Source organism: Penicillium longicatenatum (assembly GCF_028827895.1).
Source record: "Penicillium longicatenatum strain IBT 33135 chromosome Unknown contig_2_segment0_segment0, whole genome shotgun sequence".
Classification (NCBI taxonomy): Eukaryota; Fungi; Ascomycota; class Eurotiomycetes; order Eurotiales; family Aspergillaceae; genus Penicillium; species Penicillium longicatenatum.
The window spans coordinates 1,107,876-1,134,757 of NW_026643120.1; the positions used below are offsets into that span (position 1 = coordinate 1,107,876).

Consider the following 26,882-nt stretch of genomic DNA (forward strand, 5'->3'; position numbering starts at 1 on the left):
CGCCCCCCATCCTCCAACCATGTCTCAGATCGAGCGCATTACAGAATGTCTGGAGAAGCCTGAGTTAGATGATCGCTCCTATCGCGTCATTCGCCTGCCAAATAAGCTGGAGGCATTCCTCGTGCATGACCCTGATACAGATAAGGCGAGCGCTGCTGTCAACGTCAATGTTGGCAACTTCTCTGATGAAGATGATATGCCAGGAATGGCCCATGCTGTCGAGCATCTGTTATTTATGGGTACAAAAAAGGTATGTTGATTAACTAAGCTGCCTTTTTACCGGGGTATTCATCAAATGCTAGTGCGGGGGTTAGTGCTGACCGAGGTGCTTTTTGTTTGCTAGTACCCCAAGGAGAATGAATACAACCAATATCTTGCCGCTCACTCCGGTTCATCCAACGCATACACTGCTGCCACCGAAACAAACTATTTTTTCGAAATCGCTGCCACCGGCGAGTCAAGTGTGCCCAAGTCCACCGGACAGAACACTCCTACCGACTCGGTCAATGGGACAAATGGCACAGGCAGTGAGAGTGCATCCGCTTCCAACGGGGATGTGAACGGCAAGTCTCCCTTCTATGGGGCCTTAGATCGATTTGCTCAGTTTTTTGTTGCTCCTCTTTTCCTCGAGTCAACATTAGATCGCGAGCTGCGAGCGGTGGACTCAGAGAACAAAAAGAACCTGCAGAGCGATTTGTGGCGGTTGATGCAGTTGAACAAATCTCTATCAAACCCAAAGCATCCTTACCACCATTTCTCTACCGGTAACTTGCAGACCCTCAAGGAGGACCCGCAAAAGCGCGGGTTGGAAGTCCGGAGCGAGTTTATTCGGTTCTACGAGAAGCACTACTCAGCCAACCGGGCCAAGCTGGTAGTTTTAGGTCGGGAGAGCTTGGACACTTTGGAACAATGGGTTTCCGAGCTTTTCGCTGATGTCGAGAACAAGAACTTGACCCAGAACCGCTGGGACGATGTGCAGCCCTTCTCCGAGGCTGACATGTGTACTCAGGTATTTGCTAAGCCCGTCATGGACTCGCGCTCTATGGACATGTACTTCCCATTTTTGGATGAGGAGAACATGAATGACACCCAGCCGAGCCGGTACATTAGCCACCTTATTGGTCACGAGGGGCCAGGCAGTGTGCTCTCCTACCTGAAGGCCAAGGGCTGGGCCAATGGCCTTTCTGCAGGTGCCATGCCCATTTGCCCGGGATCTGCCTTTTTCACAATCTCCGTTCGTCTGACCCCCGAGGGTCTGAAACTGCACCAGGAGGTTGCCAAGGTTATCTTTGAGTACATCGCCATGATCAAGGAGCGCGAACCGGAGCAGTGGATCTTCGATGAAATGAAGAATCTGGCCGAGGTGGACTTCCGATTCAAGCAGAAGACCCCAGCTAGCCGCTTCACAAGCCGCCTGAGCAGCGTCATGCAGAAGCAACTGCCACGTGAGTGGCTTCTCAGCGGGTCGCTTCTGCGTCGATTCGACCCAGAATTGATCAAGAAAGCCATGTCATACCTACGTGCCGATAACTTCCGACTGATCATTGTCTCCCAAGAGTACCCTGGTGATTGGGATCAGAAGGAGAAGTGGTATGGTACCGAGTACAAGGTGGAGAAGATTCCGAAGGACTTCTTGGCTGGCATCCAGAATGCCTTGGATTCCACTGAGGCAACTCGCACTTCCACCGTGCATATGCCTCACAAGAACGAATTCGTCCCGACTCGTCTGTCGGTGGAGAAGAAGGAAGTTGCAGAGCCATCTAAGACACCCAAGTTGATCCGCCATGATGATCGCGTGCGTCTTTGGTTCAAAAAGGACGACCGTTTCTGGGTCCCTAAGGCGACAGTCTATGTCACTCTGCGCAATCCGCTAGTCTGGGCGACGCCTGCTAACCTTATCAAGACAAAGCTCTATTGTGAGTTGGTACAGGACTCTTTAGATGAGTACTCATACGATGCCGAGCTTGCTGGATTGGACTACCATCTTGCAGCAAACATCCTAGGCTTGGACATTTCCGTGGGCGGCTACAATGACAAGATGTCAGTGCTCTTGGATAAGGTTCTTATGACCATGCGTGATCTGGTTATCAACGAAGACCGCTTCAAGATCATTAAGGAGCGTCTGACTCGGGCATTCCGCAACGCTGAGTATCAACAGCCTTACTACCAGGTTGGTGATTACACTCGGTACCTGCTGTCCGAGCGTAGTTGGCTCAATGAGCAATACATTGAGGAATTGGAGCACATCCAAGCAGAGGACGTCAAAACCTTCTTCCCTCAACTCTTGGCACAAACACACATTGAAGCCCTGGCACATGGCAACCTGTACAAGGAAGATGCCCTGCGCATGACAGACTCAATTGAAAAGATTCTCAAGGGCCGTGCTCTGCCTCGATCGCAGTGGTATTTGCGCCGCAACATGGTCATGGCCCCAGGCAGCAACCTTGTCTACCCGCGCGAGCTAAAGGACCCGGCGAACGTAAACCACTGTATTGAGTACTACCTGTACATTGGCCTTTTCTCGGATGCTGTTTTGCGATCGAAACTGCAACTCTTCTCCCAGCTTACTGATGAGCCTGCCTTCGACCAGCTGCGTAGTAAGGAGCAGCTCGGCTACGTGGTGTGGAGTGGTTCCCGCTACAACGCTACGACCATGGGCTACCGTGTGATCATCCAGAGCGAGCGCACTGCCAACTACCTCGAGACCCGCATCGAGTCGTTCCTGCGCGAATTCGGCCCGACCCTCGAGAACATGTCGGACGAGGAATTCGATGGCCACAAGCGCAGTGTCATTAACAAGCGTCTGGAGAAGCTCAAGAACTTGGGCTCTGAGACTGGCCGCTACTGGTCTCACGTTGGGTCCGAATACTTTGATTTCCTCCAGCATGAGACTGACGCTGCCAACGTGCGCAATTTGAGCAAGTCGGATCTGCTTGCCTTTTACCGTCAGTACATCGACCCTGAATCGACAACTCGGGCCAAGTTGGCCATCCACTTGAACGCGCAGAGTGTAACTGCCGTCCCCGATGCCAACAACATTACTGAAAAGCGTGTTCGTGTCATCGAGATGGTCAGCAAGCAGCTGACCGAAGCTGGTTTCGCCGTCGACAATAGTAGATTGGCCACTGCATTCGAAGAGCTCGACATGACACTGGTTGACCACGCACAAATCGTCTATATTGTTAAGACTTTCTTGGTTACCGAGTTGAGCCTGTCCAAGGAGCAAATGAGCCCGGTCATTTCAAAGCTGGAGCGTGATATTGGTATTGAGCTGAAGCAGTTGGGCTTGGAGCCAGAGGTTAACGGCAAGCCCAACGGTACGTCTGCTTCTAAGCAGGAAGCCACTGTGATCAGTGATGTGCCCGTTTTCAAGGCCGGCTTGCCTGTCAGCACTGGTCCTGTGCCTGTCTCGGATCTTACCGTATTTGAAGATTTTGATGCCAAGCTGTGAGCGGAGTTGGTGTTTGGGTTGCATAAAGTTATATGGGAAGAGGATTGTGGAGTCGACGTGGAAGGGCATGAGCTTTGAAGACCATTTTTTGATAGCGCCACTAAGTAAACCTAGGATTCCAGACATATTTCATAGAATTCATCAATATCCCTTCAATTTTGTTGCTCCCTTGGTCCTGCTATACCTTTAATTCTATATAGACTCCTCATGGTTCCTAATAGATATACCTAGTTCAGGTAGGCGGTAAAGCAGGGGCAGTAAGACAGCCTCCGATAAGCGATAACAGCTCGGCGCAACAACGTGGAGCTGCGCGCCCTTTCACATTCACATCCACGAAACAACATCCTCCATCATGGCGAGCACTACAGCTACTGCTATCCAAAGCAGCCGTCCGTAAGTCAAGATAGCTCACCCACGAGCTTTATATCCCATGATCGCTCACATTGACACTGCCTTGCAGTCCCATCCTCCCCAAAGATTTCTCGGCTCAGCAGCCCGAAACCATTCGGCTCTACCCCCTGTCCAACTATACGTTTGGGACCAAGGAGACACAGCCTGAAGAGGATCCGTCGGTGCTGGCTCGTTTGAAGCGCCTGGAAGAACATTATGACCTACATGGAATGCGTCGAACTTGCGAGGGCATTCTCGTCTGCCACGAACATAATCACCCGCATGTACTGATGCTTCAAATCGCCAATGCTTTCTTCAAACTGTAAGCTGTATCCAAGTAATATTTGGAATCAACCACTAACTTCTTAGCAGACCAGGTGACTACCTACCCCACGAGGACGAGGAGATCAATGGATTCAAGAAGCGGTTGAACGAGCGCCTAGCTCCAGTGGGATCGCAATTCTCCGGTGAAGGAGTGAACGAGGACTGGGAAATTGGTGACACCCTTGCCCAATGGTGGCGGCCAAACTTTGAAACTTTCATGTACCCGTTCCTACCGGGCCATGTCACACGTCCAAAAGAGTGCAAGAAGTTGTATTTCATTCAGCTCCCGAAGAAGAGTCAGTTGTACCTAGATCTCCATTCACATTCTTTCCGCTTACCTATTGATTGTTTCAGAGGTCCTGTCTGTCCCCAAGAACATGAAGCTGCTGGCGGTGCCTCTATTCGAACTGTACGACAACACCGCCCGATATGGTCCCCAGCTCTCGGCTATACCGCATTTGCTCTCCCGTTACAACTTTGAATTCGTGGATGAAAATGACAATGTTGTCGCTGTCACCCCGGGTACGCCCCTCCCGGAGCATCAAATCCCTCGTACTATCGTACTCGCGGGGGGTGACGATGGCCAGGATACAGGTATGACGGATATTGGAGAGGAGAAAGGGTCAGGTACGGCCGCATTTGATCTCGCGCAACAAGTCTAAGGGTGAGGTGATAATGTGGCTGTGACTCCTTCGCCCCTCCCGGAATATCAACACCCTCGAATCGTCGTAGGGGCGACTATGGCGGGTAGAGGATATTGGGGCGGGGCCGAATGCGCAGTAGGCCAAGGCATAGAAATCAATCTAATGTTCCACGATCCGCCTGGAATACTGACGGATTTTTGTTTTTGATTTGTTCACCTTTCTCGTTTATGGGCCCACGGGCCTACGGAGTTAAATGCTGGTTCCGGTACAAAGTTCGCTCGGGCACAAGACACAGTTGTATACCCCTCCACGCTAATTTTGTTCCTTGATCTTCCATTCGTCTATAACTCCATTAGATCAACTAGATAGTCCCGTGGTGATCCGGAGAACACCCTAAAGCGGGATAAACTATGTTGATCCCAGGAACAGTGGAATGACCATGGAACAACGGGCAACCGGAGAATTGTATATGAGGATCCACTCTCGAAAAATTAGTATGAAACATTGGGCCTAAAAAAGAACCACGGCCATTCAGGCCCCCTAAACGGAGTATAAAGTACATCAAAAGAAATAAATCAGCCAATATGGGTTCTGAATCCCCGCATGTCTTGGGGGCGGGATCTATGCAGCCATGCTTACGCTTACCGCATGAAGAACTGCAGGAATGTCGATCCCAGACGCCCCGCCACATGCCAATGTTGAATATCTTCAGGAACGGACGACGAGCCTAATTTGAACTGTGAATTCCATGCAGTCCGCGGAAGGAGTCCGTAGGTTGTCCGTGACCCCGCTCGAGGATTCGTATGCCCGCATGATCGCGTGAGTTTGAGTCGCAGCGTGGTGTGTGGATGGGGGCGGTTGGTTTCTGCATTCGGTATATAAGGATGCCTGGGAACGGGCGAGAAGAGAATCAGTCATCTTGTGCTGATTTTCTTCTACGCCCGGCTCCTCTGGCTCCCTGGTCCTTTGGTCTTAATCCTCTGGTTATAACTTATTTGGTTGTATCTTATTTGGTTCACGATGTTGTCTCTTGCACGTTTGTGGACTGTTAGCATGGCTGCAGCACTGGTTGTTGCTATGCCAGCTAAGTTGTTCACCAATCGAGGTAGGAACTACATAACCAGCGCGTTTTTTACGGTAAAATTGACTAATCTGTTATAGATGTTGATACTACTACATATGATAATCTGTATCTCTTCGCTCAGTACTCCGCAGCCGCATACTGCTCGAACAACGTCGATACCACTAGTACAGGTGATTCGATTACTTGCTCAGCTGATAACTGTCCTCAGGTACAGTCGGCGACGACTAAGACTCTATACGAATTTGACGAGTATGTGGATCGAAACCCTGATCTCAGTCCGTACTGATTATCTAGATCAAACGACTATGGAGATACAGCCGGATTCCTCGTTGTAGATGAAACCAACGACTTAATTGTCTTGTCGTTCCGAGGAAGCACGGATATCAGCAACTGGGTTGCCAATCTGGACTTCGTCTTCAATGATGACAGTGGGCTTTGTACCGGATGTGATGTGCACAGTGGCTTCTGGAAAGCCTGGGAAACTGTTGCAGATGATGTCACGGCTAAAATCGATTCTGCACAGAGCACATATCCAGGCTATCAGCTTGTGGTTACGGGCCATAGTCTGGGTGGTGCGCTTGCTGCTTTGGCGGGAACAGCACTTCGCAATGCTGGATATACACTGGACTTGGTAAGTGGATTGGTCTTTATTCCAGATTGTACAGACACTAATTTCTATTAGTATACCTATGGTCAACCGCGTGTAGGCAATGATGCTTTGGCCGAGTATATGACCAGCCAGGGTAGTCTCTGGCGGACTACCCACACAGACGATATTGTTCCTCGTATTCCTCCGGAGCTTTTTGGCTACGCTCACGCTAGTCCGGAATACTGGATTACCAGTGCTGATGATGTGACTGTGACTGATGCTGATATCGAGGAAGTCGTGGGTGTGAACTCTAATGATGGCAATGCGGGAGAATCAGACGAGAGTATCTCTGCACACAAGTGGTATTTTATGGAGATCTCTGGATGCGATTAAGAAAAACTCTCAAGAGGGACTATCAGGATAGGCCCATTATTTAATTTCTTACATACATATTGGGCTACTTATTACTATGCACATTGTTTGTATTTGGCCGTTGACCCACCGATCGGCCGAGTGTGGCTGGAGCTTGTGGCGTAACTAGCGTCAACACGTTTCAATTGAGTGGATATGGATCTTCGTATTTAATGTGATCCTTTTTTTCTTCAGCTTCATATTCACTACCGATCTTGCTCTGTTTCTCCAATATATTATATACCGGGGAGGTTCCACTAGGCAGACACGGGTTAGGCTACACGACTCCGTCCGTTTTCAGCTTTCACCCTTAACACTCCACGCCATGCGCATCTGAAATGCTTGAACCTCAACGCAACCATGTTGTTCGCCCCTAGCGGACCCCAGAGTCCGCGCCGTCGCAATCGCATCAAAGCTATCCTAATCACAATCGGAATCGTTCTCGCATTATACTTCCTCTTCTTCGCGGGCCCCGAGTCGCCCACCAAAGCTGTCAACAATGACCGACCAAGCTATGCGCAACGTCCCACTCCGAAACCCAAGATCGACCCCATAGACGAGCAGGCTCGCCCCGCAATACGAAAACGCAAGGATATGATCGTGGCCAGTATGAAGAATGACGACACCACCTGGCTGGCTGAGTACTTCCCGGACTGGTCACGGAGCATCTACGTGGTCGACGACAAGAAGGCCCCGTTGACCGTGGCTAAGAACAAGGGACGGGAGTCGATGGTATACTTGACGTGAGTAGGCTGCAATCTAGCTCGTGCGAAGGTATACGCTAACGCAATCCAAATGACCAGCTACATCATCGATAACTACGAGAACCTCCCTGACATCATGTTGTTCATCCACTCATTGCGCTATCAATGGCACAATGACGACCCGTACTACGATGGAGTCCCCATGCTCCGTAATTTCCAGGTCCCTTATTTACAAAAGATGGGATATGTCAATCTGCGCTGCGTCTGGACACTTGGTTGTCCCGTGGAAATCCACCCGTCGACAGATACACACCGTGACGATGTCCACGCGGGCGAGTACTTCAAGACTGGATTCATGGAGCTATTCCCGGATGAGCCTATACCCAAAGAAGTGGGTGTATCATGCTGCGCGCAGTTCGGCGTTACTCGCGACACAGTCCTCACAAGGCCGAAGAGCGACTATGAGCGGTTCCGAGTCTGGCTCTCGAACACGAGTCTAGGAGATGATTTGAGTGGTCGGATCATGGAGTACTCATGGCATAGTAGGTTTCTCCTCCAGTTCGTCCATGCATACTCGTGCTTACTTTTTTTTCTCAGTGATATTCGGTCAACCACCTGTTCATTGCCCCGCCGCTGGCGATTGCTATTGTAATGTTTTCGGACTGTGCAACTTAAATTGCCCTAATGATGCCGTATGCGATAATCGTTATGTGCTGCCGCCCTTCTCTTCACTACCGAAGGGTTGGCCTTTCCTCGGATGGAAAGGCCAGGAACAAGATCCAACGTATGGACTTCCTGAGACATGAGCAGCATGTTGACATTGGTTGCATATGCTGTACAGCACGCGATGTGGAAATTAGCTTGAGACAGGAATGTCGCAACTGCAGATTGCGGTATTCCGGCACAATCGGCACAGTTAGCTTTTCATCCCCGTTGCCTTGACAGAAACCAAGCATCGGCAAGCACTGCAACCTACCATGGTGCGCTTGCCTGAAGGATGCTGTTGGGGAGTATCTATTTGGTGAAGGATGAACTGGGGATATTTCGCTTCTCGGAACATAAGCTAGTAGGAAAGGACATGAAGTATATAGCGAGTGGACCAGCACCATGTCGTTGTTTTGAATATTAGCGAATTTAGCAAGATTCGAATTTCTTTAGTTTCCAGGTTCCTTCACTATCAAGCTTAGATGTAGAACATCGGGGGGGACTAAAGGGGAGAGCCAATTTCGGCGTCGAGTGGTTCTCCAAACACCTTGCGGACCTCGGTAGTGGATCTGAATCTCCCCGCAATCAGATCCAACACCTTCCTCCTCTCAACCACCACCCTCTCCAACCGCATTTTGTGTTCACCTCTCCAAAATGCTCATAATCGGCCTCACCGGCTCAATAGCCACAGGCAAATCAACAGTCTCAGCCCTCCTCTCATCACCTCCCTACAATCTCCCCATAATCGACGCCGACGTCCTCGCTCGCAAAGTAGTCGAACCAGGCACAGCAGGCTACAAAGCAATAGTAAACTACTTCGGCCCGAATACACCCGACCTCCTCCTCACAGAACCCAACACACCCAACGGCCAACCCCTCAACCGCCCAGCGCTAGGCCGCCGCGTCTTCGGCTCAACAGAAGAACGCAAACGCGATCGCCAAGTCCTAAATGGCATCATCCATCCAGCCGTCCGCTGGGAAGTCTACAAATCCCTAATCTACCACTACATTCGTGGACAATGGGCCGTCGTCCTGGATGTTCCCCTGCTATTCGAAAGCGGGATGGATCTCATCTGCGGAACGGTTATTGTCGTTGGTGTTCATGACCCCGCTGTACAGATGGCGCGTTTACGGGCCCGCGATGCGCATCTCACAGCTGAGGATGCGGAGAATCGGGTGCGGAGCCAGGGTGATGTGAGGGTGAAGGCGGCGCAGGCGGAGTTTAGGGGGACGAAGGGGGCGAGGGGGGTTGTTGTTTGGAATGATGCTGATAAGGATGAGCTGGAGAAAGAGGTCAGGGGTGCTATGGCTAGTGTTGAGGCATCAAGTCCGAGGTGGTGGGCTTGGGCGCTGCTTGTTGCGCCGCCTGTGGGTGTGGGTATTGCGGTTTGGAATTTGGCAGTTAATTTTGCGACCCAGAAGGGGTGGGAAAGGAAGAAAAATGAGGAGAAGGCGAAATTATAGACCCGAGTACATGAAGAATGGATTGGGAGATAGCTTACAGGGGTTCTGTGACACTACACCCTTATACTAGACTGGTGCGGAACGACTTCTTTCCAGCCTGATAGATACTATATTGCTTTTTTACCAAAGGGAAAAGCTATTCAAGATCAAATGTTCATTTTGACTCGTACTGGAGAGTCTGGGAAATATATGCCCATGGTTTTCATGCCCAAACGCCGAGACCATGCAAAAACGCCAATACCAACACCGAGGATATCTGTTTTGAAAGAACCAAGAGAAGAAACACCTGGCTGATGTGCTTACTGGCCGCTCTTGCGCTTCTTCTTCTTCTTTGAAGATGGTGCTCCCATTAACTGGGGCCGACCACCGCTGCCTGAGATACTAGTGATTTCAGACAATTTAGGGGCTCTAGCCTCCTGGGCCTTAGCCTTCTTTAACTCTTCCATGGCAGCCAAAGCTTGAACACGGCGAGGATCATCATGTGGCAGATTCTCGAGCTGTTCACGGATTTTGCCTTCTTCCGTAGTTGGTGGCGGCTGGTAAAGATTAGCAAGAACCCAGAAAGACAAGATAGAATAATAGAACTGACCTCTTTGCGCTTAAAATTGCCGAATCCTCGACGACCTCCGAAAGATAGGTCATCGTCGGCATCTAGAGATTCTGTCGCCATAACGAAGGACTGGGGCTGAGGAGAAGGAGATTTTGCCGCGGGTACATCTAGCACCCAGTGAGTTTCACCGGCCTCAGCAGCCTGTCGTGCAATAACCTCTTGTCGTTTTTGCTCTTCGGCGGCAATTGCAGCGGCGATAGCATCGAGATCTGCTTGCGGAGTCGAAGGGCTTTGGTGCTCCAATGACTGTCTTTGACGCTTGGGGGTGCGTGTATTCTCATCGGATGCTGGGGACTGCGCTTCCTTCGATGCGGCAGTTGCTGCAGCACGTTGCATGAACTGTATGTACGTTAGCTATATTCCATAAGTTGAATGGTGATGATGCATACCTTCATAGTAAGTAAACGAGAAGACATCGTGCCCTTCTCTGGCTTTCCAGCCGTTCCAGGGGAGGCCGGCATGATATGCAAAAAATACCAGCACGGATAGCTGGGACGACGAGCTTGTAAATGTGTAAATTGAGAAGCGATGTTGAAAGTCGCAGAATAAAATGTGGCGGCAGAAAAACCGCGAGCTCCAGTCTCAGTTGAGATTACTTTCTATGGCAGGCGGTGAGACTCCACCAACCACACCTCGCGGATTACACTATTCAGTTTGCAACCTCCGACTTCGAGCAATCCCATCCTACTCTACTCCCACTCCACTCCGTCCTCAGGACCCAATCTGCCCAGCATGATGTCCTGCAGTCGCCGTCTCACATCTCTGGCCTCCTCGGTCCCGCGCTTCGCCGCTCGCACCTACTCCTCCACCGTCCCCCGTTTGCACGAGAACCGTATGCAACCCAATGACCCCTCTCCGCCAGCTCCTAAGCCCAATGTCTCCGCTACCAACGCCCCCGAGGGAAACCCTGTGCCCATCGCCGACTTGATTGAGATGCGGGCCTACGACTTCCGCGAGAACCCCGCCGTCGGCGAGCAGATCCGCAGTGTCCAGGCCCCGAACCGAGCTACCACTTGGGCGGCTAGCCAGCAGCCTCGCGAGAAGGCAATGACTGGACCTCGTTTCGAGCAGACTATCATGGAGACTCAGGTACGGCTTCCCGATCGGAATTGGAGCCATTGGCACGATTTGTAGCCGAGAACCAGAAACTAATCATTGACCAGCCCCGGCCCCTTGCTGCTATTGAGCTCATTCACAAGCAGCCTGTGCGATGGACTAAGTCCAAGGTTGTCAGCTGTGATGGTGGTGGTGGTCCTCTTGGCCACCCCAAGGTCTTCATCAACACCGACAAGCCCGAGATTGCGACTTGCGGATACTGCGGCCTTCCCTTCGTACGTGAACGGATGAAAAAAAAAAATCATAACCGAGCAACCGCTAACACTAATCGCAGGCCCAAGAAAAGCACAAAGCCTACCTCAAGTCTCTGCCCGCCACCAGCTACCCCCTCGAACCCACCGGTGATGTGGCTGAGGTGAACGAAACCCAGCGCGTTGCCCCCGCTACCGGCGGTCTGGAGCAGCGGTAGACGACTAGCATCCGATTCCTTTTGTCGGCGTTGATTACTTCTTGCGCGTGTGTTACACTATTTTCATTTTTTTTCTTTTCTTTTGGGCCTGAGGCCGTGTACAGAAATTTAGATCAAATCGATCTGCCGTTCGCCCAAATGCGAGCTTAAAGATGATGACGTCGAGTCCTATCGGCAATTCCCATGGTTTAAGATGAATTGTTATCTATGCACATGGACTCGCAATGGGTCAGAGTACTTGTGAAGTGACGAGATATAGATATATTTCCAACTACCTTAAACCCACTATAGACGCTCCCGTGAACCATCTATTCAAGCCTTCTGACCCTGAATTGTCGCAACAACCTTGCGCGAATGCCGACTCGTCCGGAACTCCAAATACCAAATCCCCTGCCAGGTTCCAGTCGCCAACCGTCCATTAGAAATAGGAATATTCACCGAAGCACCAATAAGAGCAGATTTGATATGAGCCTAAACACAAATTAGCATTGATCATGTCCATCCCCAAGCGCTCTATCCAATGGCATAGAAAACTTAATGGCTGCGGGGTATACACACAGGCATATCATCCTCCCCCTCAGCGGAATGCCGATAAAGTTCACCCTTGCGATCAGCAGGCGCAATACGATCAAGCGCATCACTCATATCAGCCCGAACATCATCGTCCCAGTTCTCGTTTAGCGAAAGCGCACAGCTCGTGTGCTGCACGAAGAGGTTCAGCATGCCGACTTTGTAGTCGCGGATCTCCGGGACTTCGGATAGGACATGATCGGTAATCAGGTAGGAGCCGCGACTGCGGGTGGGTAGGGAGAAGGTTTTTTGAGACCAGGACATTGTGGGGGTGGGTGGTGGTGTTTGTGGAAGGTTGAAGTTCCAAAGTCGGAGCTTGCTTGAGGGCGGGGCGGAATAAGGTGATTATGGTGGGGGGTCTGATGTCACTGTCGTTAAGGTGGTTTCACCAGCGGTTTTGGATGTACTATACTTGGTGGATATTTTATTTATAATTAGTCTACCATTAGGTTTCTACTTAAACATACTGGGCTTGGAAATCGAGGAATATCTAGGAGAATGTCAAGGTTTCTAGATTCTACCTTATGATTTTTGTCCATTCTATATAATCCCCAAGCGGACCTGCCACGGACAAGCTCCAGAACTAAACATCCCGATCGACGAGATGCAACGTCAAAAATAGCTTCTCTTTATCAAGTCATTCCACTCTGCAAGCCAGAACTAATACTGGTGACCAGTTATAAACTATCCCATTAATGTGCTGCAACGATAATTGATGACCTTTTCCTGCTCGTTAAACGTTGGAATGCAGTAGTTTATCACCACACACTTTCTTGAGCCCCAGAAGACACTCCCGTACACCCATGAGACAAAGTCTTGTACAAATATGTACTAAACTGAGTCGAAACGGAATACCATCCGGCTCAATAATGCTGAAGTTGTATTGACGTAGTCAATTACGAAGGTCCGGTATCCAGCTGCAGATGATATTTTGTCACCACGGATTATAGCTAACCAAAACCGCACATGTACTACATCGTACTTCCCTACCAGTGAGGCAGATGGGTCAGTCAAACAATCTAGAAGCCCCAAAGATGTATATCGTCAGGCTACACCTCCTTTGGTGGAAATTGATCATCGGAGATATCGAATTCGTGCAGCTGAACCGACGATGGAAAATGCCTTGCAACACCAAACAGCTAAATACTATGGAATGTCTGCGGTTCTTAAAACAGTTCCGGCCTTGCTGACACATAGCATCCTCTCCCTGCTCCCGTTCCAATACCAGCTACCTCCATGTTTTCCATCATGGGGATCTGCGGGTGAAGGTCGTAGCCCTTACACGATTTTCATAGGAGGTGTTGCGCATCCAGTCTGTGCGTGATTAGTGCTACACATGAATATCCGGAATATGAAGATGCCTGCGCTGAAAGTAAGTGGGACAAGAAAACACAGACCTGATTGACAGCATCAACTCTCTTCCTAGTCAATAGTCGTCTTCCCGAACCATTGCTGACAGTCGTGGAACTCGTCGAGTTCGCGTTTATGAGGGCGGGAAAAGGTAGCCGAGATACATGCCGAGGGTACTTAGACTGAGTGCCTGGCTGCAATTCGCCCTTATGTGGTGATTGGATGGCCTTTATGGTGGGATCTACCGTCATACTTCCGAAACTGGGTATTCGTAAAGCTCCCATGACATTATCTTATGTTCTTTGATAAGAAGGAAATACACTGAGTGCTGTGCACGTATATCTTGAACGAGTAGTCACTCAGATGATCCCTTGGACTCTTACATTTTGAGGTGGATTCTAAGTTGATAGAGAGTAATTAGAATGGTGAATCTAATATAGGGTATTAGTAATGCCCTCCGTGAATATGATTTCATTTCCTATTTGAAAGAGAAAGTCTCCTACTGCCATCTTGAGTGGGCAGTGATTGCCTCCGGCTTCCATTTTGCCCTTCAATTTGATTCGCTGCTGTTACTTTTTCCTGATGCTAGGTAAGATCACTCTGGCGGTTTCCTCGAATCATGTACCTCCACCTGGGCAGGGATGCAATTAAAGTTTATAGTATAAGCGAATTATCGACCAAGAGCCTGGATGCGCTCTTCATTGGATTTGATCATCTATTTTATTGATAACAGCACGGTTACGAATGGCATTCATCATTTGAGGCGGAACTGCACGGCTATCACCGGTTATTTGAGCTCAACGGCTATTTCCAACCAGCCGGACCAGGGTAAACAAGTTGCACTACAAATTACTTTCCATGGATTTAGTATTTCTTTTTCAAACGTCCGAATATTCTGTATTGCAAATCGAGTTCCAAACTGTGTGATCATGGGCTCCATATCTGACCCTTCAGTCTTGAAAGACAGTGCAAGTCATTCGCTATTCTCAAGCCTATCTCCAACCCCCGTCGACGAACCCTTTGCAGTGAATGGAGCATACATCCAAGATACCTATCCCGACAAAGTCAACCTTGGCATCGGCGTCTACCGTACAGCCACCGGATCACCATGGCCATTGCGAGTGGTTGAAGAGGCCGAAAAAAAACTCCACCAAGAAAGTGATGTGAATCGGCATGAGTATCTCACCATTCAAGGTGACAGGGAATTCCTCCGACTGGCATCTGACCTTGTGTTTGGCTTTGACAAGCAGAAACAAGCAAAGGCAGTGGAAAGCAAAAGCCGTGTCATTTCCATTCAGACAGTCTCAGGGACAGGCGCAAACAGACTCGGCGCCGAGCTCCTAGCTCGAAACATACAACCGGGATGTGTATGGGTTCCTGATCCCACCTGGGCAAATCACCACACAATCTGGGAGCTAGCCGGTGTCCGAAGGAAGAGCTATCCTTACTACGACAGCAAAACTAAGTCCTTCGATTTTGAAGGAACTTTCCGGACGTTGTCATCTGCCGACAAAAACGATGTCGTAATTCTTCACGCCTGTGCTCATAACCCTACCGGCGCGGATCCAACAAAAGAACAGTGGAAGCTATTAGCTGAATTGTGCAAGGCGAAGGGCCTGATCCCTTTCTTCGATCTAGCCTATCAAGGCTTTGCATCCGGAAACCTTGAGCAAGATGCATGGGCCATTCGTCATTTCTTCAGCTATAGCCCTCAACTGGAGTTCTGCGTCGCACAGTCATTCTCAAAGAATTTTGGGCTTTATGGTCAGCGTGTCGGGGCTTTGCATGTTGTTACTTCCACTGCTAGTGAGGAGGTTTCTCAAAATGGTTTGTCTAACCTTTGTCACCTTGTTCGGGGAGAATATTCAATGGCGCCTAGAGGTGGATCGGAGATTGTGCGAACTGTTCTGGGGAATGAGGCTCTTAAAGATAAGTGGTATGAGGACCTTGTGACGATGAGTGAAAGGATTCGACAGATGCGTCAGGCTCTGTTTGATGAGTTGATTAAGCTGCAAACTCCTGGTGATTGGACACATATTCTGAAACAGGTAAGTTTGCTATAATATCTGTTGATCTTGATATTGACTGACGCGTATCAGATTGGCATGTTTACCTACGTTGGACTGTCGGAAGAGCAAGTTCTTGAAATCAGATCAAAGCATCACATCTACATGCTGAAATCCGGGCGCATCTCAATCTCGGGCTGTAAGTCTTGTTCCCAATTGCAATTGTGATGCAAAGATAGTTACTGACCATATTCACAGTAAATGAAAGCAATGTAAAGTATGTTGCGAAGGGCATAGACGACGTCGTACGGTGAATTAAGACTCGACGACCCGCCAAATGATCTGAAAATAGACAACGATTGCATAGAGACCAAATTCATCAAAAGGCCATAAATTCTACTTTCATTCACTTACCAGTCATAAAATCACAAGCACTTCAATACAGGGTTGTTCAGTTTGGTGAGCATCACTCTGAAAAGCCAGGGTTCTTGACCATCAACCGCTCAGCTGTGGTTTTGAACAACCGTGGTAGGTCTGTGTCTTCGTACACAACCTCATGCAAAATCATCTTAGAAACAGCCCTTGCAGCGGTAAAGATCATGGTCATTCCAGCACCATTGAAACCGGCCAAGATCCATTGGTTTCTCGAGCCTGGAACCATTCCCACATGAGGCAAAGCATCAGGGGTCTCGCCCATGACTATTGGCATATATTAGCACATACCGAAATGATGATTTCAGGAATCAAGATCTCTTACTTCCAGTCCAGACGAAGTCATGATGTGCCTCGGCTTTCTCCCATCCAAGGAAATGATCCGCCATAACAGAGTCGAAATGCTCTGTAGCAAGATCGATGATCAACGTTGTATCATCCGTGCTGTTCCACCATTTCGCCCTCTCAATTTTATCCTCATATGTCCATTTTGCGCCTCCAAGGATAATAGTATTATCTGGTCTTGGATTGAGATAATCCGCATACCGATTGTTGAAGTGCAGGTTATAAGTGTGATCAAGGTACTTGGGTACTCTGAAAGATGGCGAAGGGGACAGATGCGAGTTCTGGCCTTTGAAAGGGGTAATGACCCCTTGATACTGTGGCAATAACGCAGCAGTATAGGCGTTGGTTGCAAATATGGTCTTTTTGGCGTTTAATACTCCCCTTGACGTTATCAATTTTGTTTGACCGGGCAACTCTTCGACTTCTGTAACATAGGTTTCGGTGAAGAGCGTGCCACCGAGTTCTATCACTCTTGACAGTAAAGCTGTGACTAGTTTGTACGGCCAAAGGGAGACCGCCGGTACACTCAATGCGCCTTTACTATTCTTGATACCAGTAACCTGAGAGGTAAAGGTTAGAGCCATTTTATTCACCCAGAGAAAGCTGAGAAATACCTTTTCTGACTCGGAAGCATCAATCCATGTTATATGTTTGGCCCAAGGAGCCCCCTCAGCTTGCTGAATAGACACAAACTCCTGCATTTCCCGGGCATGATCTACATCAAAAAACACATCAAAGGAACGAGTGACGCTCAGTTCACAGTCGATCTTTTCCTTCTCAACGACTTCCTTGATAGCAACCAGTTGATCAAGTTGGTAGCCAATAACCTCCGCCGCTGCACTACGGCCGAATTTGGCCCCAATTCGTCGCGCAATCCAGGGGGCTAATTTAAGATGGCCCCCTTATAGCCGATTAGCAATTGGAACGAAAAGATACTGGTAAGCTCTCACCGTTGCGCCCGGTCGCTCCTGTGCAGGCTTGACGTGCTTCGAGTAGGACAATTTTTGGCTTGGTTCTGAGATTTAGATCCGAGAGAACATGGTATGCTGTGGCTACGCCGGCTAGACCAGTGCCGATGATGGCTATGTCGCATTGATCTGGGACTATCTCCGATGAGCGAAAAGTTGCCAGTTCATGGGGATCCTGAAGCCAGTACGACGATAAAGGGTTTTCGGCTGGAAAGCCTCTGTCCTGAATGGTTGAAGACATGCTTGCCTCAGTACTTGAAGAGTAGTAGCGAAATCTGGATGCGCTAGGGGATCATATGTCTTTAGATGCCGGTATTTTGAAATTCTGAGATGGTCTAGAGAGATGAAGAAGAATGCAGATGTTGAGTGAGATACAGAGGCTGACTATTCCATGGCCCCTCTTCTAAACCCCAAAGCAGTTTAGCATGGACCTCGGACCGTATGAGTGTCACAGATGGGAATCTTATTCACATTATGTTCGTCTTTCCAAGTTTGAGATCATGCAATATGTAAACTCGACTCACTAAGTTAAAGGATTCGCACGCGTTTCGCGAACAATATAAACAGCACGGCAAATCCCAAGATGAATGCTAGGATGCCAAACCACCACTTGCAGTTCCCCTCCACATACTGTCCAGGTACATTTATATTCATCCCGAAAGAACCAGATATAACTTGCATCGTGACGACAATCGTACCGATAATCGTCACCCGACTCAGCGTACTCGCGAGGCTGTTACGCATACACGTCGAGTCAAATTCAAGTCGGCCCAGATATTTAGATTGCGACCGCGAGAGCATCTGCTCAGCACTAGTCAGATTCGACATCATTGTCAAGACGTGATCTTGAATATCACGAAGATAAAGCGTGATCTCCGCAGCCGTGGCCCCCGAGTACCCGCAGTGGCGGGCAAAACAACGGATGAGATCGGTTTTATCGTGTAAAAGTCGGCGAATCTGCGTCACCTCCTTGCGACACTTGGAGATATTTTGAAGAGCTAAACCGATTTCATCGGGGCGCGTGACTGACAGACCATCTTCCATCATCTCGACTCCGGTTTGCACACGGTCGATGAGTGGGGCGAAGCCATCGACGATATCGTCACTGAAATCATTAGTCAGATCCTATATATCGCATCAGACTAGAAGACCTACATGAGCGCATAGCAGATCCAATCACTTGTCGGAGAAAAATCGCTCTGGTGATCCTTTATCCGTTTCCAGACGTGGGCGGGATCTTGGCCATCGCCGAATGTGATGCTGAGGATTCCCTCGGGAAACACAATGCCGTAGAAATTAGCCGCCGAGGAGTTGGGAACAGTTGAGAGCCCAAGCTGTCGTGGCGGAAGAACAGAGACGAAATAGTAAGCACCGAAGAGCTCAACCTTCTCGCGGAGTTCGCGGACCTTGATATCTTCGGTGGTCAGAGGGTGGAGACCGAACATCCGCGATAAAAACTCGATATCGTCGTCGGATGGCGACGCAACATGAAGCCACCATAATCCATCATGGACACCGGTCTCCCTAAAGTCCTTAAAGGGTTCGCAAGTCGTTTGCAATTGCGAGAAATCATCGGCGTGGGTCACGGTGTCGAGATTGGAGTTGAAAAAGCTGTAACGCGTGTCGCCGGCAGATTCTGCAGTTCCCAGTTTTTCTTCAAGGGCACTGTACAGGGAGGCACGCCCCGGAGAGACGGCGGGCCCCATGCTCAGGAGCTTCGATGAGCCAACTTGAGTTCGCGCACATAGGTTCAATTGTGTTGCGAGCGTTGCGTGGGATCGGTTGCAAATATTTTCGCCGCAAGGGGGACCAAGTCTTGGCTTTGTGGCGGAGTTGCACTTCCCGTTCCTCGTTGAACATGCGTAACCCACGAAATCCTCGTGGACAAATTCTGTAGTTCAGCTAAGGAAATTCCGTTGCATATAGAGGTATAATCGAATTCTGACGTCAAGTCTCTATGCTTTTCACCGATACTCTTTGACCCGGCTGCGCATCACATCCTTGCCATCGAAGCCAATCAAAGTGGTCCCTTACCTGCACCTGCTCTTCATGTTTGAACCTAATGCTACCGGATGAGCCAATCATTTTGAATTACCTCCGTACAACCTCCGTACAGACCGTCAGAAGATATCGATTGACCGCTTTCTTCTGTATGGGCATGAAGCAGTTATGCTCCTGACGCCCGTTCCCCGGTATTGAGGGTCTCAATCTTGTTGCGCTTCCTTAGTTTAATTTAGATATAACGCCGAGGTCTGACTTATTGTCAGATTGATTGCAATCTGATCCACATATTTCATCAATACTTCTGACCCGAAGATCATGTTCGAAATACCCACTGCCCAAGCGTGCTTACTCCAAGCTGCCGTTGAGATCTCCTCTCCCCAAATCCGCCTTTCAACGCTGGATATCTGTTGTGATAAGAAAATGGAAAAAGGGCGTCTTGCCGGTCGATTGTCGATTGTTTAGAATATGAATGTGAACAAGGATCAAACAGACGAGTGTAAAGATAAACTTGCTTCAGATACGACAGTCAATAGTTCGCTGCCCAGAGAATTTTATCTTCTGGAGAGGTATTGATATGGGCACCTTCGTCAAGGCAAAACATTTAAATCCAGACAGCTCTATCGCTGCCTCTTTCTTCTTCTTTGCTCTCTCGATAGTCAGCCCACGCCACCTTCCACAGTCTCGTGTTTCATCTTTCGTCCAGCATAATCCAATCCTCACCACGGTATGAATATCAGCACACAGGGAACAATAAGAAGGGAAACTGACGTCTTTCTCAAGGTCTCGCTTCCGCCATGCCACCACGTAGAAATCTCAATCGGACCTGGAGAGAGATTGTCTTGACTCAGTACGCCACTGATCTAGAAAGCGAACTAGAATCGTTACAGCGACCCCCTCCAGAAATTCTATCAGAAATAGACCAACCATTTCCGATTGAGTATATCATCAAAGCCTCCGAGTGGAATCGCAATGTCATCATCAAAATCCCACGAAGAGTCCTGATCGACGACCTGTGTCGCTCTCTCAACGCCTTTCGGATCAGACATTATCCCACGCCAGATTATAGCGATGAGCATGTGTCTATTCGACCTTACATCCCCCCAATCCGGGGCCACCGGTCCTGTGTAAACATTCCCCAGTGTACGGAGACCCAAGCTCCTCCACCATACTCGATTTACCCACCAGGCCGCTATTGACTTGAATCGGCACCAGCCCAGCTAAGAGGGGCGCAGAGCCAAAGGAGAAGGTCTTCAATTCATTCATGTACATTACTTTTAACTATTCAAGATGCATCACAAACACTGGCCTGCACCAAGGGTGGATTACTAGTAGCGCTTCCCCAATCGGCAGATCCAAGAGCTTGACCAGCCACGGTACTGTTATCGGAACGAATCTATCACAATTAGCAAAGGGCTTCATACCATAATAGGTTATACACACATAGTACTGAGGATCAACATAATGCCACCAATCATCACTGCGATACGCGTCGTCCAAGGACTGGCTGATAGGATCGATGAATCCTGTGTTACGGGTATCAAAATTAGGGTGTTTCGACCAAGCCACATAAACCTTAGGATGATCTTGATCCTGTACACCATTCGGATCCTTAGCATCTCCGGCATTGATCTGATCCGTGGTCAGAGTATTCTGGATATCACCCCAAGCCAGATTATTATAACCGCTATGAGCGGAGAGCAGTGCACGCGAAGGCGCCCACATATCATTGTCGTCGCGCGAGTGAATGATCACCACTCGCTCCCAATCACTGAGAAAGGTCAGATTGGCTTCATGAATAGTGTTTATATTCTTACTAGTCATGGCCGGTTTGGATCACACCAAATGTCGCGCCATCCTTTTCGTAAAAAAGGTTATAGACAACGCGTATTTCGGTCTCGTTGCACTGCTTGAATGTGTAGTAGACTGGGAACGCGGGCCCTGGGTTCCCAGTGTCAACACCGGGATTGCGGCAGTTGCACCCAACGTTAGGGTACTGGCATTGGGCTGCAGCGGGTGTTTTGTGGGCGGCGTCATAGGTGTCAGAGGTGTCTGGAGACCCGCCAAACGCCCAAGTGGGATAACACGGAGGGTGATTCTCAGCCTGAGCGAAGAACCACAGCGGTGCGTAGAGGTTGGCTAGATCCGCGCCGCCGGCGTTGAGGAGCAAGGTCATGTCATCGTCGGTGATCTGCGTGACGGCTGCGACGGGACTGGCCAATATGGCCATGCAGGCCCAAGACATGAACCACATGCTTTAACTAGCCAGGGAGTGATTTAGTGTGCCAGGGAGCCATCATGTCGCGGCGGAGGGGTCGTATTTAAAACTGGCCTCCTTGAAGATCCCCCGAGACAGATGGAGAATGCCCAGCGGAGCTAAAGTGGACGTGTTTCCCGTTTAGGAGATGATGAGCTGAGGGTCACATCGCGCTGTGCAGGAGCACGGAGCGGCCGAGCGGGTTCATCCCTTTCGGAATAGAATTGGCAAATGGAAGTTCGCGAATGGCGTTGCCAAGATTTGAAGAAGCTCATCTGATCTTATCTTGGCCTTAATTATTTGCAGCCCAGTTAGCGTAGTGGATATGAAACAGGATCCTCCAATCCCAATGAAATGGGGTCAACGTGCGTGTTCGATTGATTTATGATATGTAACAAATTGTGAAGATCGCCATGTGCTGTATTTCCCATGATAATATTCTACAATTCCTTCGCGTGTCGTTTTCCTGCGTCCCATTGTCGTTTCACTGGGTTGGTTTGCCATAGTCATCGAGCAGCTGACTTTGGTTATCCATCCCAGACCATTTGGGCATTCCATCGGGCATGTCAAACATCCGCTGTTGGTAGAAAATATGACACCTAAGACCATTCATTAGCAACCGAGTTCAGGGGTAACGTGCACTGCATACATACGTCGGCTTGAAGATCTCCAATTGTTTCCGTCGCTCATCCCCCGTACCCTCGAATTGGATTAACTGCGGATACAACAAACATGTGCTGCGTCCCTCGTCCATAATGAGGGTATGGCAGAAGCTGCACGACACTTTGGTGGGCATATCGTATTTCTGGGAATTGAGGGTGGCTGAGAAGAATGACAGGCCACTGGACCCCTTTGTGAACGAGATATCTTTTTTGTGAAAGATTGCCGCCCATTGGAGAGGTGCGCCATGCATGACCTGGCACCCTCGACAATGGCAAAACTTGGCGTTTAACGGTCGGTCGCGGTTTATCGCATAGGTGACTCTTCCACATTGGCATGAGGCCTTCCACTTGATCGGTCCGAATTCTTCATGACCTTGGGTGTGATATGGTGGACGATGTTTCCAATCTTCGGCGTCTAATGTGTTCTCGGGGTAGACATTGGTGACCGCTGGCGAAGGCAGCGGAAGCTCGGTGGAGTGAATTCCCATCTCAGACATGATGAAAGTTGTTGAGGTGTTACTAGGTGAGCTTGCATTATGGCGGTAAGATTTTTATTTTATACTGTGTTATGTGGCGAAGATCCATGATGTCAGTTGCCAAGGTTGAGGATTGAAAGGTCGAGCTATGATGCTGGTTGTACCTGCGGGTGTGAAGAAGGTACGTGACTTCAATCAACTCGTCCCTCTGTTCTCATTCTCTTTTTCGTTCCTCAGTTTCCTCTGCTTTGTTTTAATCAATTGACCCTTGTCTCTACCAAATCTACTTCCAATCCCATCCACCTTGATTTTTTTCTTCAATATTCGTCAGTGATGTCATGATGTTGTATCCGAGCTCCAGCCAAGTTTGTGCACAAGATCCAGATCGATCTGGCTACTGGTTCCACCAGTGGGAAACAATTCTTGGGCAACCTATCATGTTGCAAGATGAAGTATGTTCCTGACTGGGCCCACTTGCATGTAAATTTGATTGTATAGAGATTAGAGTGTCATGTTAACCGTTGCGCCCCGAAACATTGGCGAGACAAAGCGCGGGGCGTTCATTGGGCGTTTCATCCCTGCTCAACAGCGGGCCCTGCATCAACTCGCGTCTTTCATGTCCAAAGCCCGATCTTTCACTTTCACTTCTCTCCTATTTCTCCCCCCTCCTCCATCGCGCATCCTACAAGATGGGCCTTTTCGACAAACTCAAGGCTAGTCCCCGGCGTAGTCGACGCAGTGTGACCCCCGCGACTGAGCCGCCAACGCCGCCCCACTCCACCGGTCGCGATGCGACCAGGAAGCTTCCCCGCGCTGTGCTCGTTCGCATCTTCAGCTTTGTTTGCCCCCATGCCTTGGATGACTCCTATGATACCTCGGAAGATTCTATGACTGATGGCTGTATGCTCTGTGACATGAGGGACCTCGCGAACTGCACCATGGTGTGTAGGCGCTGGTTTCCCGAAGCACACGCGCTCTTGTATGCCACCCGCTGGATTTCTTTGTTCAAAATACTAACACGATATTTGGTAGATACACAAATGTTCGGATTGACCCCGTGCACTACTGCGAACTGGAAGTTCAATTAGCCGCCAAACGAAAGCGCCGCTCCTTTTTCGACCGTAATGGCGATCCCATCGATGCCCCGCAGATCCGCCTCGAGTTGTTTATGCGATCTGTTCGTGAATCGCGACACCTGGGCAAATTGACGCTGTCTCTTCGGATGCCGTATATGACTCGCGAGGCTAATAAGGCCACCATTGCCCGGACGATTTCGGTTCTTCCCCACCTTCGTTATGTCGATCTCCCAACTGGTCTGTTCAGTGATGAGGGCTCGTGTGTGACACTGAAGCAGGAGTTGATGGCCTCGTGCCCCGACCTTCGGCGTATGAGCTATAAACACGGTGCAGAGGGGAGCTTCGCACGACTGCCCGAAGCACCGCGATGGATCAACCTTGAAAAATTAGAGCTGTCGGGCTTGCATATTGAAGCTGCAATCCTTCGAAACAGCCTGGCAGCGTTTCCAAAGCTCAGGGACTTAACATTGGACGATCTTCCATGGCTCGACGATTCGGCATTTGCAGTTGATTCTTCTCTGCCTCCCTTTCCCGCCCTCGAGCAGCTCACGATCCGGGATACCCCACAGCTAACAGCCAGTGGACTGGTCACATTCTTCTCATCGGCAACTAATCGCATTGCCCTACAAGGATTAACACTCGCATCCACCGGTGTCCTTCCATCAACACTTCACCAGATTTTACAGGCCGCTCCACATCTCCGCAGCCTATCGATCATCCAGGAAGTATCCCGGTCCTTCCCCGCTGAGAAGATCCCGCCGTTGGCATCACGATCACTACAAATGCTGCACTATGAAATCACCTCACAGACCGAGACACACGGGCTTCCTCCTGCTGCGAACTCCTATTACACATACCTGATTTCATGTCTCATGTCACGCTGCCTCCCATCCCTCCGCGATCTATACGTCCGTGACGCACAATTCCCCCGATACTTTGCTTTTAGCTCCTCCGCCCCGACTATTCGGTGGTGGTGAGAATGGTCCGCAAATGACCGGCGGCCTCTCCCAGCCTTTAAATGTATACAGTAAAGGCTTGGATGAGCTTGAATGGAACTTCACACCCTATGAGCCGGATTCCGCGCTGGGTCGGAGTGGCACTACTACACGCCCGGTGAGTTTCCAGGAGGCCCAATTGAGTCGGTCATGGGGTGGAGATTCTCGGAAGAGCGTGCTGGTTGGAAATGGATTTGGTGGGTTCTTAGCTGTGCCAGAAGATGGCGAGCGACCGATGAGTAGCAGCGGGTACAAGCGATCAAGTCGGCAGGATCTCTGGCGGTGAATACATTGGATCATGGGAATCAAAATCATATGAGAGATGGTATTTATGACTTAATGAAGCATATGCAGTGCATATTTCAATTTATACATTCGGGCCGATCAAGATGATCAATATCTTACATTGACTTTTCATTATTCCTCCGGCCATCCTTTCTCAGGCCATCCCTCCGGAAGGACCATTCCCTTCCACACCCACTGATTCTGCAGATCAGCATCGGTCATATTACAATACCCATAGGTATTACAATAACACTCAGCAGCATCAAGACAGTACTGCGCCGTCTTCCCAAACATTACTGTTGTACACATATTAGCATCAACCAAGCACCACAATAGACAAAGAAGGGGGGGGGGGGGGGGGTGTGTTAAACATACTATGCCAAGAATATTCAAAAATCCTCCCACTAGTACTAGCATCAAGCGGCGAATTGAGCAACCAATCTCGCATGCGTACATACTCCTCCTTCCCCCGCGCACGAATCGCCTCTCGCGAGACCGCAAACTGACTACAACACGGCACACCGATGATATCGGGCACCGGCTCTCCGGGAAAGAGCGCCATGAAGCTATCGGGAAATTCCACGGCGGTTGGATGTCCCGGATCGTCGGGTCGTTCGCGAAGGTAGCGGGCGGGTTCGAGTTCGGCTGGGCAGCCGATTATCCATGTGCAGCGAAGGTTCACGTACCCGGCATTGCGGACGTGGTTTAGTTGGAGATCTTTTATTGAAATGACGGAGTCTGCCAAGGTTAGAATGTGGGGATGGGTAAGGTGGGTGGGGGGGGAATAGTACCATATAATGGGTTATCGTTGTGCCATTGATATCGACCGCCGTGTAGGAAGACATTTACGTCTGGGAGGGTATCATATCGATCAATTATGTGTCTTGAGAATTTGTTAGCTTAATCTTCCACATCTGTTGAATTGGGCGTAATGCGATACACACGTTAAGTAGACCATAGCCTCATTCCCTTTATTATCCGGAACCGTGAATTCGGCTTCGCCCTCCGCCGCATCAGCCCGATAAATATTAGTAATCCAATCTGCAGGAACATTTTGCTCCACCCAGGACATATCACTCTTCTTCATAGCAGCAATGACAAGCTCCTTCTCAACCGGGCGCATTGTCGGCGTTGAAATCGGCGCGGGCGTAGCCGGCGTAGAAGTATATGCGGGAATCGGCACTGATTGTTGCACGGAATTCGTAGTCTTTGACGTCTGCGACCCATTCATAGCAGCAGCAGCCCATCCATCCCCATCATAATCGGCATCAGGGTCGTACGCGCCCGACGCCTGGGACCCGACTTTCCACGAAGCGATCGAACCCAGCGAGTCGTGATTCAGAACCAGCTGATAAGAGAGTAGTAGGGAGATGACTGCCAGTCCTAGGTAGATGAACACCCTTGAGCTACCGGAAGATCCGGGCTCACGGGGTTGGCGAGAGAAAACACTCGTCCAGCTCATAGTCCGGGCATGGTCAGGAGTTTGGTGAAAATGAAGAGGAAGAATCAATTCGATTGACGTAGAGGGGAACTGGGTTGGGGCCGGAAGCAGTGGGCG

The 26,882-nt window shown here is 49.7% G+C and overlaps 14 protein-coding genes across 14 annotated transcripts; 7 read left to right on the forward strand and 7 right to left on the reverse strand.

Moving 5' to 3' along the window:
• Positions 1-19: 19 nt before the first annotated feature.
• N7484_002936 (uncharacterized protein) lies at positions 20-3,451 on the forward strand (the record flags this gene model as incomplete). The annotated part of the gene is made up of 2 exons (XM_057113356.1): positions 20-250; positions 344-3,451. The coding sequence occupies 2 exons, from the start codon at positions 20-22 to the stop codon at positions 3,449-3,451; spliced, it is 3,339 nt and encodes a 1,112-aa protein (XP_056973496.1).
• Positions 3,452-3,803: 352 nt separating this feature from the next.
• Positions 3,804-4,827, forward strand: N7484_002937 (cleavage and polyadenylation specificity factor subunit 5; the record flags this gene model as incomplete). The annotated part of the gene is made up of 4 exons (XM_057113357.1): positions 3,804-3,844; positions 3,912-4,163; positions 4,214-4,461; positions 4,520-4,827. The coding sequence occupies 4 exons, from the start codon at positions 3,804-3,806 to the stop codon at positions 4,825-4,827; spliced, it is 849 nt and encodes a 282-aa protein (XP_056973497.1).
• Positions 4,828-5,862: 1,035 nt separating this feature from the next.
• N7484_002938 (Lipase class 3) lies at positions 5,863-8,403 on the forward strand (the record flags this gene model as incomplete). The annotated part of the gene is made up of 7 exons (XM_057113358.1): positions 5,863-5,914; positions 5,971-6,142; positions 6,188-6,524; positions 6,576-6,844; positions 7,271-7,636; positions 7,697-8,139; positions 8,195-8,403. The coding sequence occupies 7 exons, from the start codon at positions 5,863-5,865 to the stop codon at positions 8,401-8,403; spliced, it is 1,848 nt and encodes a 615-aa protein (XP_056973498.1).
• Positions 8,404-8,956: 553 nt separating this feature from the next.
• N7484_002939 (putative dephospho-CoA kinase) lies at positions 8,957-9,766 on the forward strand (the record flags this gene model as incomplete). The annotated part of the gene is made up of 1 exon (XM_057113359.1): positions 8,957-9,766. The coding sequence occupies one exon, from the start codon at positions 8,957-8,959 to the stop codon at positions 9,764-9,766; it is 810 nt and encodes a 269-aa protein (XP_056973499.1).
• Positions 9,767-10,071: 305 nt separating this feature from the next.
• Positions 10,072-10,837, reverse strand: N7484_002940 (uncharacterized protein; the record flags this gene model as incomplete). The annotated part of the gene is made up of 3 exons (XM_057113360.1): positions 10,072-10,302; positions 10,356-10,715; positions 10,766-10,837. Coding segments are annotated over 3 exons (663 nt in total), but the record flags the coding sequence as incomplete, so codon positions are not given.
• Positions 10,838-11,108: 271 nt separating this feature from the next.
• On the forward strand, positions 11,109-11,901 carry N7484_002941 (zinc-finger domain-containing protein; the record flags this gene model as incomplete). Its single annotated transcript, XM_057113361.1, has 3 exons — positions 11,109-11,465; positions 11,540-11,707; positions 11,767-11,901. The coding sequence occupies 3 exons, from the start codon at positions 11,109-11,111 to the stop codon at positions 11,899-11,901; spliced, it is 660 nt and encodes a 219-aa protein (XP_056973501.1).
• A 312-nt stretch (positions 11,902-12,213) lies between these two features.
• Positions 12,214-12,735, reverse strand: N7484_002942 (YjbQ family protein; the record flags this gene model as incomplete). Its single annotated transcript, XM_057113362.1, has 2 exons — positions 12,214-12,372; positions 12,460-12,735. The coding sequence occupies 2 exons, from the start codon at positions 12,733-12,735 to the stop codon at positions 12,214-12,216; spliced, it is 435 nt and encodes a 144-aa protein (XP_056973502.1).
• Positions 12,736-14,750: 2,015 nt separating this feature from the next.
• N7484_002943 (putative aspartate aminotransferase) lies at positions 14,751-16,141 on the forward strand (the record flags this gene model as incomplete). The annotated part of the gene is made up of 3 exons (XM_057113363.1): positions 14,751-15,869; positions 15,921-16,026; positions 16,086-16,141. The coding sequence occupies 3 exons, from the start codon at positions 14,751-14,753 to the stop codon at positions 16,139-16,141; spliced, it is 1,281 nt and encodes a 426-aa protein (XP_056973503.1).
• A 152-nt stretch (positions 16,142-16,293) lies between these two features.
• N7484_002944 (NAD(P)/FAD-dependent oxidoreductase) lies at positions 16,294-17,813 on the reverse strand (the record flags this gene model as incomplete). Its single annotated transcript, XM_057113364.1, has 4 exons — positions 16,294-16,526; positions 16,585-17,164; positions 17,219-17,505; positions 17,555-17,813. 4 exons carry the CDS (start codon positions 17,811-17,813, stop codon positions 16,294-16,296), a joined length of 1,359 nt encoding a protein of 452 aa, XP_056973504.1.
• A 287-nt stretch (positions 17,814-18,100) lies between these two features.
• N7484_002945 (magnesium transporter CorA family protein) lies at positions 18,101-19,278 on the reverse strand (the record flags this gene model as incomplete). The annotated part of the gene is made up of 2 exons (XM_057113365.1): positions 18,101-18,677; positions 18,728-19,278. 2 exons carry the CDS (start codon positions 19,276-19,278, stop codon positions 18,101-18,103), a joined length of 1,128 nt encoding a protein of 375 aa, XP_056973505.1.
• Positions 19,279-20,858: 1,580 nt separating this feature from the next.
• On the reverse strand, positions 20,859-21,827 carry N7484_002946 (uncharacterized protein; the record flags this gene model as incomplete). The annotated part of the gene is made up of 3 exons (XM_057113366.1): positions 20,859-20,969; positions 21,017-21,344; positions 21,391-21,827. 3 exons carry the CDS (start codon positions 21,825-21,827, stop codon positions 20,859-20,861), a joined length of 876 nt encoding a protein of 291 aa, XP_056973506.1.
• A 487-nt stretch (positions 21,828-22,314) lies between these two features.
• On the reverse strand, positions 22,315-22,989 carry N7484_002947 (GFA family protein; the record flags this gene model as incomplete). The annotated part of the gene is made up of 2 exons (XM_057113367.1): positions 22,315-22,429; positions 22,484-22,989. 2 exons carry the CDS (start codon positions 22,987-22,989, stop codon positions 22,315-22,317), a joined length of 621 nt encoding a protein of 206 aa, XP_056973507.1.
• Positions 22,990-23,657: 668 nt separating this feature from the next.
• On the forward strand, positions 23,658-25,325 carry N7484_002948 (F-box domain protein; the record flags this gene model as incomplete). Its single annotated transcript, XM_057113368.1, has 3 exons — positions 23,658-23,947; positions 24,001-25,017; positions 25,073-25,325. 3 exons carry the CDS (start codon positions 23,658-23,660, stop codon positions 25,323-25,325), a joined length of 1,560 nt encoding a protein of 519 aa, XP_056973508.1.
• Positions 25,326-25,456: 131 nt separating this feature from the next.
• On the reverse strand, positions 25,457-26,786 carry N7484_002949 (DUF3431 domain-containing protein; the record flags this gene model as incomplete). The annotated part of the gene is made up of 4 exons (XM_057113369.1): positions 25,457-25,620; positions 25,700-26,062; positions 26,116-26,207; positions 26,269-26,786. The coding sequence occupies 4 exons, from the start codon at positions 26,784-26,786 to the stop codon at positions 25,457-25,459; spliced, it is 1,137 nt and encodes a 378-aa protein (XP_056973509.1).
• Positions 26,787-26,882: the final 96 nt, after the last annotated feature.